Source organism: Sinohyriopsis cumingii, unplaced genomic scaffold, assembly GCF_028554795.1.
Source record: "Sinohyriopsis cumingii isolate HCF-2022 unplaced genomic scaffold, ASM2855479v2 utg001339l, whole genome shotgun sequence".
NCBI classification, from domain to species: Eukaryota; Metazoa; Mollusca; class Bivalvia; order Unionida; family Unionidae; genus Sinohyriopsis; species Sinohyriopsis cumingii.
In genome coordinates, this window is record NW_028315985.1 from 1949903 (window position 1) to 1972979 (window position 23077).

The 23077-nt window shown below is 33.2% G+C and overlaps 1 protein-coding gene across 1 annotated transcript in view; it reads left to right on the forward strand.

Moving 5' to 3' along the window:
• Positions 1-23077, forward strand: part of LOC149772627 (cell adhesion molecule DSCAM-like) — a 73734-nt gene that overhangs the window by 31223 nt on the left and 19434 nt on the right. The window contains exons 7-10 of the mRNA XM_089947562.1: positions 2731-3039; positions 7079-7423; positions 13454-13765; positions 20562-20696. Of these exons, the coding sequence (XP_089803688.1) occupies positions 2731-3039; positions 7079-7423; positions 13454-13765; positions 20562-20696 (1101 nt within the window). The remainder of the gene's footprint in view (positions 1-2730; positions 3040-7078; positions 7424-13453; positions 13766-20561; positions 20697-23077) is intronic.

Sequence of the window (23077 nt, forward strand, 5' to 3'; positions counted from 1 at the left end):
ATGTAATATAAATTACTTGGGTAATGAAGAACCCTGTTGATGTCAGTGTAAGAGGTAAAAATCACATGAATGAAAGAAGAAAATGCTTTCTGTATAATAACTTAAGTTCACCAAGATTTATAATTACCTGCCAATGTGGATGACTAGCACATGTGGTAAGGAACCCAAACCAAAATTGCCAGCTCATCACAGAGTGTTACAGTCCAAGTTAGTGTGTACAATCAGTGGCAAGCCTGGGGAAGTCAAGTCTAGGGAAGTCTGCATTGAATCAACTGGCAAGCTTGCATGTTTTTTTATTGCACTTACACAAACCACATACAAAATGTTGACAGCTTGTGCAAGCTTAGAGAACAATTGCTGCATGCCTGTACACTCCTAAATATTGTAATGTAATTGTATAATCCTAAATTATATAATGACCTAAGTCTGCATGGACAGATGACAAGATTGTTAAAGACATGGTCAGATAGAAAACAAGTTTTGTGCAAGCAATCATTTACTACACTTATATGTCATACAAGTGGTACATTTAACAAATTTGAGTTTTTGAAAAGTATGCCCAGCCCAACCCCCACGTCCCTTCATCTTGACAGGAAATCTTGTCTTTATTTGTCATCAGTTTATTAGAGTACATGCAGATGGCTGTCTACAGTTCATTCAAACATTCTGCTATGAATTTATGGTCTTAAACTAAGTAATAGACAAAAGCAGAACCAACAAATTTTTTGAAATTCATCAAATAATTTATTTCCATAGAATACAGAGTAAAAATTTACAATGAACTTAGTATTGTGAATTAAATTCCAAACAGTCCTAAACATTTTTTCAAATATTCAAATGCATAGAGTGTTCCAAATGAATTCCAGTGATGGTTGAATGAATTCCAATCTTGAATGTGTAACCGTCTTGATGTGTCACAATGATATAGTCTAGAATGTCTTTGAATGAATTCACAATAATTGCAAAATAGTGATTTCATCCTAAAGTCAATGAGTACTTTGTAATTCCAATGAATATTTTAAATATATAAATCCTCTGAAATAGTCTGTCATCATAATGGAAATGCAAATCAAGTTTGTAAATAAGGTCAGGTCTTTTTACAGAAATTTTAGCAGCAAGCCTGTCAAAAACTAGATGTTCTATAGAATTTCCAAATGGAAAACCAATGTATTCAAGTAAAATCCAAGTAAGCAAGTTTAGAAATGTATCTTAAAGTTTATTATATACTGATGGACAAAATTTATATATGTAATACGTTGTTTACAAAATGACCCTTACAATCTATAATCATAGACAAAAATAAAAAGTTAACACACAGTGTAGATATACATAACAATACACTTCATCAACTATAGCTTCCAACTACCCCCCCTCCGACAGCTTGTTCCCCATACTGTTTTTAAAAACTAAAACACCACCGATATATATATATATATATATATATATATATATATATATATATATATATATATTACCCTATTGATTTGATTAATACTGCTTTCCAAAAAGTATCTTCCCTTACACAACTTGAATCTTTAAAATGTAAAATAAAAAATAGAAATGAAGATATCTTTCCTTTTGTTACTGAATATAATCCAAAAGTAAGGTCTGTCTATCCAAGTTTGCCTAATATAGGTAAGATTATCAATAAATATTTGGATTTATTAAAATTATCATATAAAGCAAGTTTTAAATCACTACACGAAAGCAATCCCACACTTGCTTATAAAAGAACTAAAAATCTTAAAGATTTCCTAATTAATACTATACTCGATTTTCATGTATGTGCATATGTTTTGTGTGGTGTGTTATCAGATTTGATTTTCATGTATGTGTGTCTGTTTTGTGTGGTTTGTTATCAAAGTTGATTTTCATATATGTGTGTCTGTTTTGTGTGGTGTGTTATCAAAGTTGATTTTCATGTATGTATGTCTGTTTGGTGTGTTATCAGAGTTGATTTTCATGTATGTATGTCTGTTTTGTGTGGTGTGTTATCAAAGTTGATTTTCATGTATGTGTGTCTGTTTTGTGTGGTGTGTTATCAATGTTGATTTTCATGTATGCATGTCTATTTTGTGTGGTGTGTTATCAAAGTTGATTTTCATGTATGCATGTCTGTTTTGCGTGGTGTGTTATCAAAGTTGATTTTCATGTATATGTGTCTGTTTTGTGTGGTGTGTTATCAAAGTTGATTTTCATGTATGCATGTCTGTTTTGTGTTATCAGAATTTGACAGACCTTACTTTTGTGTATGAGTAACAATATTTTTCTGTTATGTATCTGTTGTTGTGTTTTTGTTTGATTTTATAACAGTTCTATCTGGCACAGCAGAAACAATGTTTTTTTTTCCCCTTGAAAAGTAGTTTCTAGCATTGGACACCATAACTGAGAAAGCCAAATGGGAATAAGAAAAGAAACGTAGGCAAATTAGCTAGATTTTTCTGCCTCATGGGTACGAATAATTTGTTTTCACTTATCAGTATACACTACTTATAAAGGCTGAAATTTTACTTACTTCATTCTATATGCAAAGTACACTTAACTTGGACGTGACCTATAAATCAAACACATGTCAGAATAAACCTTTCCAATGCCATGCAGAGACTAACACTTGCACTGCAGTCATACTAATACCATACAAATTTGCTTTAAGTTTAAATTCCTTTGTTGAAGAGCTGAGCAAAACAAAGTAACTTAGTTCTGGTAAAGTTCATTGAAAATGCATTTCAGATCCACCAACTGTTAGCATTGAAAGCAGGAATGGAAGCTTTAGTGAGACAGGGTTTATGATAAACTGCACAGCTCATGGAATACCTGAAAGATATATCTTCAGCCTTTTTCACAGCTCTCTCTTCTCTGGCATCAAGATCCGACAGCTTGTTGACAATCAGCCAGTCTCCACAGGGGTCTTAGTTCACTGGTTTAGGAACCCTTCTTTCATGGACACGGGAGTTTACACTTGTATTGTTAGGAATGGAATACCAGACTATAGAGATGGATCTTTGGATAAGAATGTATCTGAGACTGTCTGGATTAGAGGTCGGTTTCCTGTTGATCCTTATATTTGTAAGCATTTGTAAGCATTGGTATCAAACTCAATGCTGTTAGCATGTTTTCTCAGATACTGTTACTGAAATGGTTGCCTTGTAACACAAGATTTATTTCCAGTGTACTCAAGCTAGTATGTATATATGTGTAGGGTTTAATGGCATGTCAGCACAATACAGGCTCTGGTGTCAATCAAAATGCACATTCATGTTTACAATGTTTAGCAAATCAAAATCATTCCAAAAATTGTTTTAATGGTCAGTGCATTTATGTTCAGAAAATGTTGGTCTGCTTCTATGCATGACATCATTTGCTTTATCACTGATTTCAGATTATATTTTTATTTCTAATTCAGTTCATACAATATAGCCTACCAGTTTCTAATCATGATCACAGGAAAGTGGATTTTGCTTAAAGTTTAGGAAATTTCACATTTACCTTTTTGAAAGAAGTCTAACTAAAGTACTCATGGAGTAAATGAAAGACACCTTCAAATCTTAGAACTGAAAAGTAATGTAATGAGATGCCATATTTTTCTGACAAGGTGCCAGCCATTTATAAACAATTTGTGGCTCATAGCTTGTTCTCAGATATGCAAATCATCAAACACTGGAGTACATTCTGTGCTATTCGTTGAGTAGCAATGAATCCTACAGTCATATCTATTGTTTAAAATAGTGTCATTAATCTTTCAATGAAAAGGTGTTTGCAGATATTATTCAGAGAGTATATTGCTATTTCTTTAAAATTCCCAAGCCAATGTCATGACAATGTAATGTGAGATGTTGAACATAATTAAGTTGGTGTACATGATGGATGTAATTAACAGTTTGTTTTATGCCTCCTTGATCTGGAAATGACCCATGGCACAAAGTTATGGTCTCATACTATACAGAAACATTGTTAATTAAGTCATTAACATACCACTTTAATTATAACTAACAACATAACACTGTGAATAGTAGGTCACTTTGGTAGAGCATTTAATTGTTTCTTGAACTCATTTCTTGTTAAAAGTAATAGCAATACCCAATACCTTAAACGTGTTTCTACTATCAACTCTGTCAATGTTGTTGTTGTTGTAGTAGGGTTTAATGCCATTATTCAGCACAAGATAGGCTATACATGGCGGCCAGTAAAACTGGTGGAGGAAGAACCCTGGAAAACCCCCAAAAAATCCACCAACCCATGAGAAGCTACTGGCAAGCTTTCTCATGTACCAATGTTAGCCAGGCCTGAGACTCGAACCCATGCAGACAGCGGTGAGATGGCAGTGATCCATAACAGAGAGCACTTTAGACCACTCGGCCTCTTGGGGCCCCAACTCTGTTGATAGAATTTGACCAGATTATAATGCCACTCATAATCTTCAGAACCTTGCAGTTTTTTTGTTTCTTTTAAATGTTAATTCAAGTAAATAAATAAATCTGACCATTTGTGACTAAGTTTGTTTGGATTAAGTCTCGTACTAGGATCTTTCATTGTATGCCATCTCATTCTAACTGATGTCTTTCTGTTACAGATTTATTTTACAATATTGCCTTAAAACTTTACCAGTATCATGCAGTATCTCACAAATTTAAAAATATGTTAGGTGTCCAAAAAATATTAATTCTAAGAAACTGTGCTACATGCATGGATGGATGGGTTGGTTGTACTTTCTTTATATTTGCATGCATTGGGTAGGAGCTCTAACTCTGCAATAAATTGCTGACAAGTGAGTTTATTTTTCTATTTTTTTTGGTACATTTTCTTCTGCAGTAGTCAGTTTTCTTCTCAAGATGTTAAGCAACCTCCCTTTATGTCATTTCAATAATAAACAGATATATAAAAGATATTAAATTTGCATGTTGCAAGGTGATATTTTCAAGGAATGCAATGTTCAAGTGATCAATATTGACTACTGAAAACTATTCCAGACCATGTCAACTGACTTTGCCTTGAGATGATACTATCACTGGTGCTCAATACAGACAGTGAAACTAAAAAAAAAAACATAAAGGACATGATGGGAAGAAACTGAAATTTTCTAAAATGAATCATTTGAAGTAAAATTAAGGTTATCACCATTTATTCTCCAAGTGGGACACTGAATTCCACATCATAGCAAGCATGTACTTAATTGTTCTTTTTGATACCTAACAGTAAACCAAAATCAGAAACAACCAAGGTTTTGTCCAGGCTATTCAAGAATGAGATTTAAAATTCTTGTGGTAATGCAACAACAATTTCAGATTCGGCACAACTTCAGCCATTGTATGTCAGTGGTGAATCAGTCTTTAAAACTAGCATTATAGTGCATACTCGATGTGGGAAAGACAAACCAGCAAATGGAATAAAACATAAACATAATGAAACTATTTTTAAAGGAAGGACTTTAAGATATTTTGATATTTAATTTTTACAAAATAATATTTGAAACATGAAAAACAAAAGATTTGGTAATATGCATTAATGTAATAAAGAATATTGATGGCAAAAATTATGAATATGAACTTAAAAAGAAATGGTCCTATGTATTCCTCTTTGGAGATCTGATATGAACATTTCAGAAGCACTGATTTTCTAACATATATATGTTTAGTTTATCTGCTTTATTATATATTATGATAGTTTTATTTGAAATATTCGTTAATCCTCTACAAAGTACCAAGTCCCTATTTCCTTTGTATGAGATCCAAGACAGCCCTTTTGAATTCTGTGTACTGCAGTTATCATTTATATATATAGATTGATATAAAGATGAATATTTCAGATAGGCTTTTAAATGTAGTTTATAGTAAATTTAGTTATGATGCATTAAATGGTTTAGATTTGCATTGTAGGCAATCTAGGGGAAACATCTCCTGCAATTAAATTCAGTTCAGTTTGATTGAGTATCCCTCTTCCTTTGTATGTGGTTAATTATATTTGAGCCCAGTTAATTTTGTTCACTGTCTGGGGCTTTTTAAGAGTGTGAGTATGTCATTATATAATGTGCCAGATTCAATTCATGATGTAACAAAGATTACCATTTGCTAGTAGCTGGTTACTGATATATATTCTTGGTCAATCGTGACATCGTTATAATGATTATATTTAGATAACAGTAAAAGTTACAGACTAAAACTTTATTTTTAATCTGTTTTGTAGTTACTTTGGAATATCTCAGCAAATTTAACTGAAAATGTCCCAAAACTCTTTTTAAAATCCCAAATCTTTAGATCAATATATTGATTTAAAAATTATATAATAATGGTTTGAAATGGTTAAAATGTATCATTTAAACCCATTTAGTGGTAACTGTAGCCAGATTTTGAAAAACAACAACCATAATGAAATACTTGGTACGATATATATATATATATATATATATATATATATATATATATATATATATATATATATATAATTTGGCTTTTGGTGGAAATTTCAGATAGCTTTTTAGGCTATAATAAATATAAACAGCCATAATAAAATATTAAGTACTAATCACAAACATGACCTATATATATATATATATATATATATATATATATACTTAATTTGGCATTAAGTGGAAATTTCAGATAGCACTGAAACATTAAGTAAACTGTAAGCTAAATTTAATTATAATGCATTACATGCTTTAGATCTTCTCAGAGTACACTATATACATACATTCAAGAGGAGGCAACTCCTGCAATTGTTTATTTCATCCTGATTGAGCATCCTTTAAGAAGGTGTCTGTGACTTAATATATTTGAGCCTGATTTGTTTCCTTTCATCAGCGGGACTTTTAAAAGTGGAAATCATCCTCATATAATTTGTTGGCTAGCAGATGCATGAACTAATAGCATTTTCAGTCTGTGATTTGCAAGCAAACAGTTACAAAATTTCTCTCTGAATTTTGAATTTTGCAAACATTTCTTGCACTGTATAATCGCAATGTAAACTCCTAAGACAATAATGAGAGAGATATTAGCGTTGTAAGACCTTTTAATCGTATTTGCATTGTAGTTGAGATTTTTCAGTAACAATTTTAATGGAAATATTTATTTGTTACTTCTAGGTCCTCCTAATGTAACATCCAGTGATACTGATTTCTATGCAGACATGGGACATTATGGAAGACTTGCTGTTGAATTTTACAGCGGCCTGCTAGATGCTAATGTTACATGGAATAAACAAAGGAATCAGTCACTGGTGAAACTTGACAGTTCTGACAAGTATAGCCTGTCTGTAGCCAGTACGATGGTTACAGTGAAATTCTACTCAGTCTTTATCCAACAACCAGGATTTACAACAACTCTAGAGATAAATAATGTGACAGAGGAAGACTTTGGATCATACCAGGTCAATTTGCAGAATTCTGCTGGAAATTTGTCTAATTTGACATTAAACCTGAGGCCCAGAGGTAAATCTCAGACTAGATTATAAATCAGATTTCTCAGACAAGATTATAAATTCAGATTTCTCAATGATACACTATTATCTAGCCCACATCCCAAACCCTTTACAAGTTTTCCTTGCTTTAGATAAATAACATCGTCTAAGATTGAATTGTCTATGCACTTTCACCGTGAGATTATTATTCATTTGACTTCATTGATGTTCATCGGGGCAAAGTTCAACTTGCAAACAAAAAGCTTCCTGGCATCAAGGCTGCTCAAATATGCACCGATATCAAATTCAGCAGTTTTTCACTGAATAAACTTGACGTCTTCATAAACCCACTTAAGAATTTGACTAAATTTTCCGACTGTTAATTAATGGATGATTCACCATAATTATAATATTAATAAATACTTATTATATGGCTGCTGGTACCAGGGATGGTGTCAGTTATTAATGTAATCATCTAAATTCCAATTATGTTTAAAGGTTTTGATTTAAATTGCAATTACTTATATATAAAGAGTAATTGATTAAATTAGATTATTTGTTGGAATGTGATAATTTCTTCTTTTTTTATACTTTGGATAACATGTGTCAGCTAAATCAATAATTTTTGTTTATATGTTGGAAATTTTAAAGGAAATTCCAATGTCTTTGTGACTGATATTTTTTACACTTGAAAGTGAAATTGCTTAACGATAGTAAACACTTAAAAAGTGTATGTTCTTTAATATTACACTCAGCTGAAGTTTCCTTTCTATTTATATAATTGAAATTAACTTTTAAAATTCAAACTGGGCTTTTATGTAATTGTAATCAACAAGTTAATTAATATAGGATGACATTTTATCCAAGTTATCTCTTGGCCAGCTGTTATTCCAGTTCATAATTAGACAGATCTCAAGCAGACAGGCAGTTTTAGGGGTCCTTGTGCCTCTTGAAAGGTTACCTCACTAAAGGTCATTTGAACCAATGGTATGGCAGGTATCATGCATTAGGTGTCATCTTTCACCTGTCCTCAACACTTGTTGGTGAACACATTGGGGCTTAATTTTTGGTCGTCTTTAGATCAGACTGGTATGTAAGCATGCATAATAATGAGGTGATAATCTGACATTCTGAACACACTAGAGGCTATATTTCTGATTAGATTTATTCTTGAATAATTTGATTATGAGTGATATTCTTGCATATTAATGAGGTGATCATATCTCTGAATACTCTGGTGACTAAATATTTTAACAGAATGTGATCAGACTTGCTGTATAGGCTTGGATCATAAATGTTTCAGTCTAAGAGCATAAACTATATAATTAGACAAGGTAAAACCCAACAAGCATTCAGTTTTCCAAAATATAAATTTATTTCCCTAAAATATAAAATCAAACAAAGTGAAAGAATTTAAAATAACTTTCAGTATATTATCCTAAATTGTACTGTCAATTTCATATTAATCCAGAAATTATCCAAAATTTTTCTGAATGAAGGTCCTAATGTGTTTTTGTGCTATGCATACACCAATGAACAATCATGGTTCTAATAATCCAAAATATTTTACTTCAAGAAAAATTCCATGCAAATAGAATATCACCAAAGTCCTTGCATGTTTCATATCATGTAATTGAATTGTTTAAATGTCCAAGTCATGGAATAGTTTCACAATTGTATAGCAGTGTACTGTCTATTTAGAATAAATGTTTTCTTCTCTGCAACTTCTGTGAACAAATTTTAAATAAATCTTACTTCCCCTTACAACTCTTATATCAGCTGAGTATAATGAATAGTAGAATGAGATGCAGCATACTTAATTCAATGATATAGCCACTATGCATGCATCTAATGAACAAAATTTGAATCAAAGAAATGATTCTTGACATTAAAATCATTATGTTGTGAAATAACTTTACCAGTCATTGTCTGACTTCTTCTAATCTTTGAGCCATCAACAACAAGGGCATGCATGCTATTTCTACAGGACAAACTTACTCATTGGATTGTGACATTACCTCCATTCAGGCATGGCATACTTTGAGCAAAATAGTTGTTGACTGGACTTTGGCAATCAGCCTTGATTTATGAAATAAAATTTAACCAAATATAAATGTCATAAACCAAAATAACTTAAATAAATCTGCGTAACAAATTAATACGTAATACAGATATTTGCAACATAAGGGTCTCAGATGAGTTTGATTATGAATACAGTTTGTGTGTTAATGAGAATCCAAGCAGACCAGATGGTGATAATCAAACTTGCAACTTACTGGAGATAAGTCAAGTGTTTTAACAATTGAGCTGCAGCAGAACCATTGCAAGAGGATATCAGAGATTTCTAAGTTATGACACCAAGGGCCATTTTGCAGGGGTTAGTAGTAAGGCTGTTGTACCAGTCCCTGCAAACTGCACAGCTTAACATCTGTTGTGTGCCAAGTGTGTGTTAAGGGTAAGGCTGTGAACAGTTTCCATGTTATAGACCAAAGGGTTACATCTCCTGGTGGAGGGAACAATGCAGGTTGTTTAAATGACTTGCCCATTATTAGGCAGAGAAAATAAATATATTGGGTCTAAAAAGGAAGATCAATGAGATCAGCATTGTGTAGCAAATATATGCTCCAGAGGAGCTGCAATTGCTCAGTGGTTTGCATGCTTGAATCCTGCAATGGTGTTCCCATGGGCAAGAAACTTTACTCCAGTGGCCTTGGCGCTAAATAACTAACATGTGTCACTGTCATGAAAGCTTAAGCACCAAACAATTAACATTTTACTTTCCCTGCTACAATTTCAGTACGTGTGAATTTAGATTCTTGAATTGATGTAACTTTTTGTCACCTTTATTGTGAAAGATATCAGACTCACTTGGCACTCTTGTTTCATTGTGTCACCAGATTTTACTGTGAAAGATATCAGACCCGCTTGGCATTCTTGTTTCATTGTGTCACCAGATTTTACTGTGAAAGATATCAGACCCGCTTGGCATTCTTGTTTCATTGTGTCACTAGATTTTACTGTGATGAATACGAGAATAAATGCAAGCACAAAACTAATGTGTCTGTAAACAAAGATAAGATATATTCAAAATCACTTTGAAATTATATTTGGTTCAGAATTCAAATATATTTTATCCTGGTAAATTTCATTACCTCATACATCTGTATTTTGTTCATATCCAATCTTTGCAGTGAAGAGTGCCAACTAATGGCATTTGTATCCCTATGTCCAGTCATAGACAATTTGTGTTGAAGTTTGCATAAGTTTGATATACCCACCTTCAGTCAGCTTATTTTTTAATGATCATGTCATCAGTGTGACTTTTGCCAAATGGTGATTCTAGACAATAACTCAAGTTGACCACCATCTACAGTTAGCAAACGTTGGGGATGACTTGTACTATACGTAAGGAAAAATTGATTTTGTGATCGAAAGGTCGAAGGTCATTGTCACTTTTACTGAAAGAACAAAAATGTATTTAAACAAAAGCTCCAGTTATTTGCCAAATACAGTTAACAAACCTTATGGATGGCTTTCAGTTGGGGTATTAAAGAACCATATTGATTTGGGGATTATAAGGTCAGGGTCACTGAATGAAAGAACAAGAATGTTTTTTCATGCACAATAAGTTTAGTTTGTCCACCATCAACAATAAATATAATTTACAGATGGCTTTTACTTAATGTCAGGAAGAAACCTATCCATTTTGGAGCCAAAGGTCTAAGGCCACATTTACCTTATCTACAAGAGGAAAATTGTATCTCCATAAATACAGTTAAAAAACTTGGCGGAATGGATTGCACTTGGGAAAGGAAAAAAGAACTTGATTATGGAGTCAATATTTAAATTGGGAAGATAACTGTGAATGAAAGAATATAAATGGTTTCAGCACAATAACATTAAATTTACATCATATAGCTGGAGCAACGTTAGTGGATAGCTTGCACTTGAGATAAGGAAGAAATCTATTAAATCAGGCATCAGAAGGCCAATGGTCAAGGTCACTGACTGAAATAAGAAAATGACTTTTAAATTTTTTGGGTCGGCTTACACTTAAGATATGGAAAAGTGGATAAAAGTATGATAAGAAAATATTGTTTCTGCCTATTAAGTTTTGTTCATGACCACAAACCTTACCCAGAATTCAAATTTATTGAGACATGTTGGTCAAAAGTTTTATGGGGCAACAACTGTACCCAGCCTGCACCTACACAGAGAATGGGGGAAGGTGTATCATGTACCATTTACAGTATTCATATTTCATGTGCTAAGTTTTCTTACACCATTACATAGTTTCTTATGTTAATTATTTTGAAGCTAAAGCAATTCATTCACTTGCATACACATGTGCCCCTTTGACTTTGTTATCAATGTTATGATTGTATAAAGGGGCCCTGAGTGGCCGAGTGGTCTAAAGCGCTCTTCGTTATGGATCACTGCCATCTCACCTCTGTCTGCGGCGGTTCGAGTCTAAGATTCAGCCAATGTGGGTATGTGAGAAAGCTTGCCAGTAGCTTTTCGAGGGTCGGTGGTTCTTTCTGGGGGTTTTCCGGGTTCTTCCTCCACCATTAATACTGGCCGCCATGTATAGCCTATCGTGTGCTGAAAAATGGCGTTAAACCCCACAACAACAACAACAACATGATTGTATAAAACTGATTATGGCTTGGTCTATGGTTTTTGATTTGTTTGTATTTCTTGAACTCAATAGATTTTTGTCCTACTTGGAATTAACCATTATAAAGGTAAGCTAATTCATTCTATAATGCATTTGTTCTTTGATCATTTGTTCTTTGATCATATGACTGCATTGAGGGTCTGATATAACAAAATTATTGGCATATATTGGTTGATGGGTTTTCTTCATACTTTGGGATGAATCAAACTCAAGGAATTCATTATACAGCATGTGTTCTGGGGCTTAACAGGAAACTTATAGAAAAGTTTGTGCTGAAGTTTTTACTTTAATTCTTTTTTATTTGCTTATGGTCCAGTTATTATGATATACGTACACAACCTTTTGACATTTGGATCAAGTTTATTTATTGTTTGCACCATGATTGAAGATCTTGCATGAGCCACTATAGAGCCAGGAGTGGGTACTGAGAAGATAGATGATCTGCATCATTTATGTTGTCCATCAAAACAGTTGATATTAGACAAGTTGTATGTTTTAAACACTTGGCTGACGATATGGACAGGACTTTGTCAAATTACTGATATACTTCTGTTTTCAGGGTAAATGGGTCTGTTATTAAAAACACTTTACTACACCTCCTGTTCCAAATGCTTAAATAAATCTGTATCAAGCTAATGTATTACTGGAATTAACTGTAAATAAAATATAAGTATTACTGGAATTAACTGTAAATAAAATGTAAGTATTACTGGAATTAACTGTAAATAAAATATAAGTATTACTGGAATTAACTGTAAATAAAATATAAGTATTACTGGAATTAACTGTAAATAAAATATAAGTATTACTGGAATTAACTGTAAATAAAATATAAGTATTACTGGAATTAACTGTAAATAAAATCTAAGTATTACTGGAATTAACTGTAAATAAAATGTAAGTATTACTGGAATTAACTGTAAATAAAATATAAGTATTACTGGAATTAACTGTAAATAAAATATAAGTATTACTGGAATTAACTGTAAATAAAATGTAAGTATTACTGGAATTAACTGTAAATAAAATATAAGTATTACTGGAATTAACTGTAAATAAAATGTAAGTATTACTGGAATTAACTGCAAATAAAATATAAGTATTACTGGAATTAACTGTAAATAAAATTGTATCTTAGAAGCCAATCTGAGAAGTTACATTCTTAGTAAGATATTAAACCATGTGCTTGAAAAATATACCATGCAACTACAAAATACTTTCATGAGCATCCTTTGAATATTAAAAACTGTATGGAAAGTTTTACTCTGACTTGATCCAAGCATTATGATTGTGGACTGGACCTCAAATTTAACACCTTTTGCACTTACGTATCCACAGATTTCACGTTTAATAGCTAACATAATACAGCTCTTGTACGTCTAGGTCGTCCAGATGTTCCAGGTGGTGTCCATATTGTACCAAACAGCATTACTTCAAGTTCTGTGAACATAGAATGGGTGTCTGGTTTTCATGGAGGATCAGATCAAACATTTGCCATTGAGTACAAAACCCATATGGATGAACGCTGGAATAAGTATTCCCATGATGTGTTTGGTGGAATGAAAGAGAATAAATACATGAACATCACTGTAGAGGATTTGCATCAGAACACTTTGTACTTCTTCAGACTATATGCATGGAATATGTTAGGCAGAAGTGAATACTCTACAATCATCAATACTACAACCTATGCAGGTAAGACTTGTATATATATTTGTCACCCATGCCATGTCATAGAATAATCTATGTGATTTGCTAACCTTACTTTTATTATCTCAGTCTGTTCATCTCGATCATAGTGTCTACAAGCTAGGACCTACTGGAGTAAAATTTGTATAAAAAAACCTTATTGTCTTATGCTGTATCTGATGGTTTGTAATAAAATCTGACAAACAACACACACACACACTCTCACACAGACACACACTCACACACACATATAGGGGCCCCAAGTGGCCGCACGGTCTTAAGCACTCTCTATTACGTATCACTGCCATCTCACCTCTGTCTGCCTGGGTTCGAGTCTAGGAATCGGCCAATGTGGGTATGTGAGAAAGCTTGCCAGTAGCTTCTCGTGGGTTGGTGGTTCTTCATGTGGTTTTCCAAGGTTCTTCCTCCACCATTAATACTGGCCACCATGCATAGCCTATCGTATGCTGAAAAATGGTGTTAAACCCCACAGCAACACACACACACACACACACACATATATATATATATATATATATATATATATATATATATATATATATATATATATATATATAGATAGATATAACCAAAAGAACTTCACTCATACAGTAACTTATGGTCTCTCTAACTTAGATTGCACACCATACAAAATATTTTTAAGAGACAGACAGACACACAAAGTCAAGCTATTCGGTGTAGATTCTTGTCTGGTCATTTAGGACAACATCATGCATCATTTCTATTGGCCAAAAATTAACAATGATGTTTATAAATAGTGTAGACCTTGTTTTATTTTTTATATGGTCAGTTTTACTTCTTTTGAACAACTTTTTGGACATGTTGTCTATGGACATTTCTCTTAACAAAGGACTGTGACTTTAATCTTTCATATTATTCTCTGATTGTGAATAGGTGAGATATAATCTTCTGTCTGCTCACTCAAAAAGTACGATTAAGGAAGGTAGAAACTATAAATTAAGAATTTTTCAACCTGGTGATAAAGTTCATTCTCTCTTGCCAATACTTAAAAATCTTCTTCAGGTTAGACATTTTGATCCATATAAAGTTAAAAAGAAAGTAATTTAAATTTTGTCAAAACTCCTGGGAGGCAGATACAGAAATAACTATGCCACCATTCATGTAAATATGTTAAAGGAGCATGTTGATTGAGCTTTGTAAAACATTCAGTAACTTAAGGTTGTTCCTGTCCGATGTGTTGGAAATTTAAATGGTGACATACAACCAGTTTGTAGTGACATTGGTTCAACCACTCCTTATACTTCTGAAATATTAAAGAATCTGGACAGTACACTTTCACATCTACCGCCACAGGAAAAGAATGAGTTAAAGAGCTAATATGTGAATACGGGCAATTGTTCCCAGATAGTCCCACATGAACAAACAAAATCTACCATGATGTTAAAATTTTAGATTTCAAGCCTTTAAAACAGCACCCTTACAAAATGAATCTCCTCAAGCAAGAATGTTTGAAAAAAGAGGTTTAATATTTGTTGGAGATTGAATTTATTGAACCAAGTAAAAGTAACTGGAGTTTGCTGTGTATTCTTGTGCTGAAATCAGATAATTCTTTCCGCACGAGCAATGACTACAGAAAACTGAACAGTGTCACCAAACAAGAATTGATGACAACATAGATTTGGAAGTGCTAAATATTTCACCAAGTCGGACCTGTTTAGTGTTAAAGGATTCTGGCACATTCCACTTACAGATAGAGCAAAGAGAAATTTGGGCTTAGCAACTCCAGATGGATTCTATCAATTCAAGCTGATGCCATTTGATGTGAAAATTATCCCTCTTCATTCCAGTATTTAATGAACTGATAACTGTTTCTTTGAAGGTCACAAGATCACCTGGAAACTATCCAGAAATATTTTGTTCACTTGAGTGAGGGAGATTTGAAAATTAATCTAAGAAAAGTAAATTTTGCTGAGTTTGTTTCACATTTTATCAAGAGACATGCTTAAGGTAAGCCTGTAGAAGATAAGGTCAGATCTATCTCTGAATTCCCTGTACCTATCAGTGAAGAGCAATTGATGTGATGTTTGGGTATGACTGGATATTATCAGAAATTTTGCTAAGATTGTTTCCATAATTGCCAAGCCACATACCAATTTAGTAAGAACGCTAAATTATATTTTTCTGACAAATGACAAGGGGCATATGAAAAATTAAAGGCCATACTCAAAAGTGCACCAGTTATTTTTGGCTCCTGATTTTGACCGATCATTTAAGGTGTCTGTTGATGCAATTGATGTTTAGGTTGGTTGCATATTAAGTCAGGAAGATACAAATGGCAGGGATCATCATGTGTGCTATTTTTCTAAAAAGTTAAACAAGCACCAGAGAAATTATTCCACTATTGAAAAGGTGTTTGGCTTTAATTTTGGCTTTACAACATTGCAAAGTGTATATTTATTCAAATAAGAGAACTAAAACAATACACACACACACAGAGACACATTATCTATCTTTGCTCCTCTTCTCCTAGTTCAGTTCTCACTTCTTGCTGTTGTGCCCAAAAGGAGAAGTCACTTCTTCCTAAAATTCAAGTCTAGCTCGGCCCCTGCTTCCATGATTTAACTAGAGCACAGTAAGGGCCATCTGATGGCTGACCATCGGAGGTGGAGATTCTGTTTGGAGGACTCATACCCTCTGTGGCTACTCAGGATTAGAGTGACCATCAACACCAGTCCCTTGTATCCACTTCTGGCTATTCCAAACTAGACAGTAAGCAAAATGTGTCTGACCACCCTTTGGGTCCATTGGTTAAATTCTTTAAAGTTCCTGTCAAAGCAAGGAACACATTTCAAAGCTCCCTCTTATCAGTTTTCTGTAATGGCTCAGAGAGAAAGTTAGTAGGTCATTCCCCCATTCCTACGGCTGTGTTTGGCATGTGTGTGACTTGTAACCATAATTTACGTATTTTCTATGTACACGAATCATATGATTTTAAGAGTCTTTTGTATAGAACTTAATAAATTTCCAAGAAATACTGAAATTCTAGAAAAAAGCATAACGGTTATGCAGATCTCATATTGATCTGTCATTATTGTATTGTAAGTTCCTTTTGGGTGCATGTTTTGGTTGATCATAAAGAAGTGCACTCACATACATAATGTTATCCTGTGATGAAATAATAGAGTCGATTTATCTCAGGATGAAGTTCATAGTGTTGTGTTGACAATATTTATCTAGATTTAGAATACGTATGTGACCTATAAAATTAAAATATTTCAGAAAATAGCAGATACTCTGGAAATCAAACATTAATGTTGTCATTTATTATGATTATGAAGGGAAAAGCAAGATTTTTCAGCATTTATTCCATTTGTTTATATATATATATATATATAGAGAGAGAGAGAGAGAGAGAGAGAGAGAGAGATAGAGAGAGAGAGAGAGAGAGAGAGGTCTCATCATTTCTACCTATTCAGTTTTGTCATGCAAAGCATTTATTATCATAGAATTTTTTTTATATCACTATTCGCCTACCAGTAATTTAAAAAATTGAACCAACTCTTCAGCATGATCTGTCTCAGATTCAGCTGTACAATGATTATCAGTACAATGGTATGAAATCTTAATGAAAGGTTTTTATGTTTACAGACTTTTACAAATATTAAAAGTCAGAGTTTAAATGAAAGTACTATTTTCTAATTAATAATAAAATCGCTCAGTTAAATATGCTGTATATTAGTAGTTCATTGAGGTCATCAACTGGATATTTGTAGGTGTATTTTCCTTTATATATATATATATATATATATATATATATATATATATATATATATATATATATATATATATATTTATATATATATATATAATACAAATAGTAATATCATACCTGTAGATAATTTTTAATACATATGCTGCAGAGATTCTAAACAAAGTCCATGGTTAAACAACACCTATCACCTTGACTGCACACACCAGTCCATATTCCATCATCACAAAGCATTCATCACCAACACATGATTCTACTGAGTCAGTGTTATATGTACTGGTGCATAGCAGACAATCTACACAGTCATTGTTGATTCCTATGAAGGAAATAATGGTATATTATAGAGAATTACAAATATGTACCAAACATAATGAAGAGTGTTATCCCTGGATTCTACAGGAGAATACTTGATAATACTAAGCAGAATTAATATTAATACAAATAATACTATCATACATGTTAGAGAATTTTAATTTGTACTCGACAGAGATTCAAACACAGGTCAGCTGGTAAACAGTACCCTTCACCTTACAGACACACAACAGTCTATATTCCGTCATGACTAAGCACAGTAATTACCCAAAATGTATGCTGTTTAGCTGGCATTATATGCAGTCATGTTTAGCAGACACACTCCCACAGCGACCTAGTAATTTCTTTCATAGGAATCCAGAATGACTATGTAGAAAAATGAGAATCACTAGGTCACCATGATTCTATCCCCTCATCATTTCATTTTGAAACTTTCATTCTCAGTACAGTAGAACCTGTCTTGAAAGACCACCCCTTCTGCCAGAAAAGTATGTTCTCTCAAGAATGGTGGTCTCATAACACTATATTTTCAATAAATGTATGCATTCAGAATAAGGTCTCTCAAGAGAGGTGGTCTCACATAACAGTGGTCTCTCAAGACAAGTTTTACTGTATCTTAAATTCTACAAATGTATCAGCTGTTCCTTTGTTAAATTCACCATGATACTATTATCATAGAAATATGACTATATCCTTCCTCGCTTAACAGATTCATATACTATAGAAAATCTGAGAGCTTTTAGAGTGTATATGATACGTATTCTTAGTAAAAGAAATGTTGAACTATCCATACCAGTAATACGATTTATCTATACCAATAATTTGATTTATTGTCTTTAATATGTCCCCAAATACTAAATTAGCTCAAATATAATTCTTCACTTCCATAAGGAATTGCTATCCCTTCAAACAACTTTTTTATTTCTGTTGGAAAATGTGTAAAATGTGTATCTCCAGCTTTAATTGTACAGTTGTTTGCATAATGTTGGGTTTACCCATGAACAGGTGTTTTGTAATAGATAATTTATATTGTGAGAACGGTTATTGTAATACCGTCTGAGTGATAAGTGTTTTTATATATATATGTATTACTTACTTGTTTCTACCTGGATATGGTTTGTGAACATGTTTATTACATTAAGATCACATGCATATTATTATGGAAGACACTGAATATGCAAACAGTTGCTTCAGTTTAGTATTCAGAGGCGCTGTTTCTGTCCCACTGAGCAGTGTATCTGGACTCATCCTTATTGTGATTTTCCCCATTGTATTTTTCAGATATTGCTTTCTGGACTGGCTATGTAGCAATTCCATTTTTTCCTGGGATAACATATGAGTATTCATTGTCCTGCCACAGCTTATATGTGTGTTATTTCCCACTTTCTGTCAGCTCTTTACTCTATACTTTCTCCTCCTGGTCATAGTTTCATCTTTTTGTGCTCTTAAGGCAGTATACATGATGCAGCTGCAAGTGCAAAGATGTGGATAATATGTTATACATAGTTTGTTGCACTCATTGACAAGATGACTGCTTGATACATCCTTGCCTTGATACTGTTGTCAAATATATTGTGTTACTATGGCAACATTCACAACAAGTCTCTTCCATTTATTTCACAGTTCATTCATATAAAAATAAATATAAGAACCAAGAGTGGCCCTGAGTGGCCGAGTGGTCTAAAGCGCTCTTCGTTACGGATCACTGCCATTTCACCTCTGTCTGCGGCGGTTCGAGTCTAAGATTCAGCCAATGTGGGCATGTGAGAAAGCCTGCCAGTAGCTTCTCGTGGGTCGGTGGTTCTTTCCGGGGTATTCCGGGTTCTTCCTCCACCATTAATACTTGCCGCCATGTATAGCCTATCGTGCTGAAAAATGGCGTTAAACCCCACAACAACAACAACAACAATAAGAACCAAGACTGGTATGTTTTTCAGTTCAAACCTATCTCAGTTTTACATTATCTCCATTCAGTCTTTTATATATTCTTGCATATTTTGCTTTCTTTCTTTTTTTCATTGTTTAGAATAATACTTCCTAAATAAAGGTTAAGATTTCACCATCACTTTCCTTGAGATAAATTTCTAATGTCCTCTTCTCTTTCATGAGTCTTCATTTCCTTTATTCACATTTTGTTCTATTCACTGATGGTGAGGTCAGTTGCTACATCATTAGATTTGTATCCAGTTGAGTCACAGTTCGGTATGCATCTAGGCCACATTAAGTTGGCTGCCTCAGTATGCTCTAGGGTAAAGCACATAGTTCCCATTTTCTCAGCATAATGTGGTCAAAAATATGTTAAAAGTACCATTATAAACAACAGGCAAAGAAAAGCCGCAACTGTGTTTATGACAGACAAGTTGTGTATGCGTTGATATGTACAACTATATTTCTTCAACAGCCTGTGCACTAGATTTTTCCATACATTGAGAAATTTTAAGGACAGTTGCACTGATAAATAATGTGTTTATTAATAAGATGAGCTTGTCAGTTATAATAATTTACTTTAGAGTATGGTTTTCATTGTAGTAGTTCCCCTCCCCCTAACACCTCCCGCATGCAAATCATGTTTCATGGATCCTCTGATTTTAGTGTAAAAAGTTCAATACAGACAACAAGACTTCACCTTGAAACTGTATTTTATTAATAAGCATCCTTTGAGAACTATTTATTCATCATGTTTTGTTTCAGTATTGTAGTATTTTCTTTAGTATTATATCGCATTTGTTTTTATTTCAGAGACTGGAAAACAGGCAGTAAATGATAATGGATCAGGGTCAGTCATTATTGGGAGTGTCCTTGGTACTTGCCTTCCTATAGCATTTATTGTTATATTGGTGCTACTTTATCGGAGAAGAGGATTATGCAATAAAGGTAAAAAAATCTAGAATAAAAAATGTTTGTTATCATGCATTATTTGTACTCGTAATTTGTTTGTTTTCAAGTCTTAGATATGTTTTGTTTAGAGTCCTATATAATGTAAATGATACCTACCACCATTCCCTGTCTCACAATTTGAAACATCCAGTTCATTTGCTGTTAAGCTTGTCTTTTCCAATCCTCCTTTTTATTTCTGTTGGCCTTGGCAGTGGCACATATATTTTGTAATGGTAGAGCATGCGATTAAACAAGTGTGAATAGGCACGAAATACTATAGAACAAAGTGGTAAGTAATAGGTATTGTATGTGTAACCTCATAAGTAGTTCATAATATATTTGCTCCCCTAAATTTTGTCCATATTTTTCATTTTCAGACAGGTAATTTGAAGTTCTCAAAAACTGTTCTGCAAATATTCAGTATATATAATATTTATGTACCCATATAAAATCCTATTGAATGTAATGAAATCGAAACAAATTGGCACTATTTTCCAAGTTTGAAAATTGGTAGCTTTTGTTAAATCCTTAACAAACCGCTCCGGTGGCCTAGTGGGTAGAGCGTGCGCCTCAGATGCGGTAGGTCATGGGTTCGATCCCTGGCCGAATCAATACCAAAGACTTACAAAAATGGTACTAACAGCTGCCTCGCTTGGCGCTCAGCATTAAGAGGTTAGTGTTAGGACTAGTCGGCCCGGTGTCAGGATAATGTGACTGGGTGGGACATCATGCTACGTGTTTGCGGCATAATGCCCCAGTGCTAGACATCACTATAAACTGCCACATTGCAGACAGCATAGCGATATGACTGAACAATTGTTAAAGCTATGTAAAAAATTCAAATCACATCAAATCACATCACAAATCCTTAACCAGAAATTTTGTCTAAAATTATATTCATGCTTGTGTTTATTTACTTGTCAGTGATGCATAATGTGCATCAAGACCAGGATATAAAATGTACTGCATGGCATGATATCAGTATAATAATAATCTAGTATGACAGGGTTCTGTACGATATAAAATGTACTACATGACATCATTATAATAATAATAATCTAGTATGACAGGGTTCTGTACGATATAAAATGTACTGCATGGCACGATATCAATATAATAATAATCTAGTATGACAGGGTTCTGTACATTATAAAATTTACTGCATGGCACGATATCAATATAATAATAATCTAGTATGACAGGGTTCTGTACATTATAAAATTTACTGCATGGCATGATATCAATATAATAATAATCTAGTATGACAGGGTTCTATACGATATAAAATGTACTGCATGGCACAATATCAATATAATAATAATCTAGTATGACAGGGTTCTATACGATATAAAATGTACTGCACGGCACGATATCAATATAATAATAATATAGTATGACAGGGTTCTGTACGATATAAAATTCTACTGCATGGCATGATATCAATATAATAATAATCTAGTATGACAGGGTTCTGTACGATATAAAATTCTACTGCATGGCATGATATCAATATAATAATAATCTAGTGTGACAGGGTTCTGTACGATATAAAATATACTGCATGGCCTGATATCAATATAATAATAATCTAGTATGACAGGGTTCTGTACAATATAAAATGTACTACATGGCATGATATTGATAGAATAATAATCTAGCATACCATTACTAAATTTAGCTGGAGACAGTCCATGTACAGGACTGATTAGTTTTACTGTTTGTGGACAGTTTATATGTTTGTGAAAATATAGGATATATAATAATAAAAAGGTTAACAAATCATATGGTTTCCAAACGTTCAGGGCTCGACAAGCCCATAGTCTTGGGAATTAAAGCTGGAATAATCTTGAGTAAAAACCATATACTTGATACTAAATTCCAAAATGAAAAGTGTATCAGTTGCTGTATGATAAGACTTACAATATAATTATTCTGTGTATCAAATTGGAGGCACAGAAGAGAGAAAACATAAAAATCACAATTTGTCATGGGCTATGTATGACTGATTAAATAACTGCTGAGGCTGGCATCTGTCAAGAAACTACAGAGTGATAGATTCCAATGGAATGATTTCAAATGTGATGGCCAGTTAGATGTGAATTATATAGCTGGACAGAACCATCCTTGACTGTATCAGGCACATTTTTAGAATTTTCTATACTCCATCATACCGTATATAAATTTAAGTCTTGACAACTGATATAATTTATCAGTTTAACTATAACATTCTTACAGTATAAATAACATTTTTACAGTAAAAAGTTCAGTCATTTTGTAATTGATACAGGTGTATGACATTTTAGGTGATTAGAAATTAGTGCAGTATACAAAAAAAATGCACTATATGAACGTTTTCTAGTGATTCTTTTTTCTTTGAA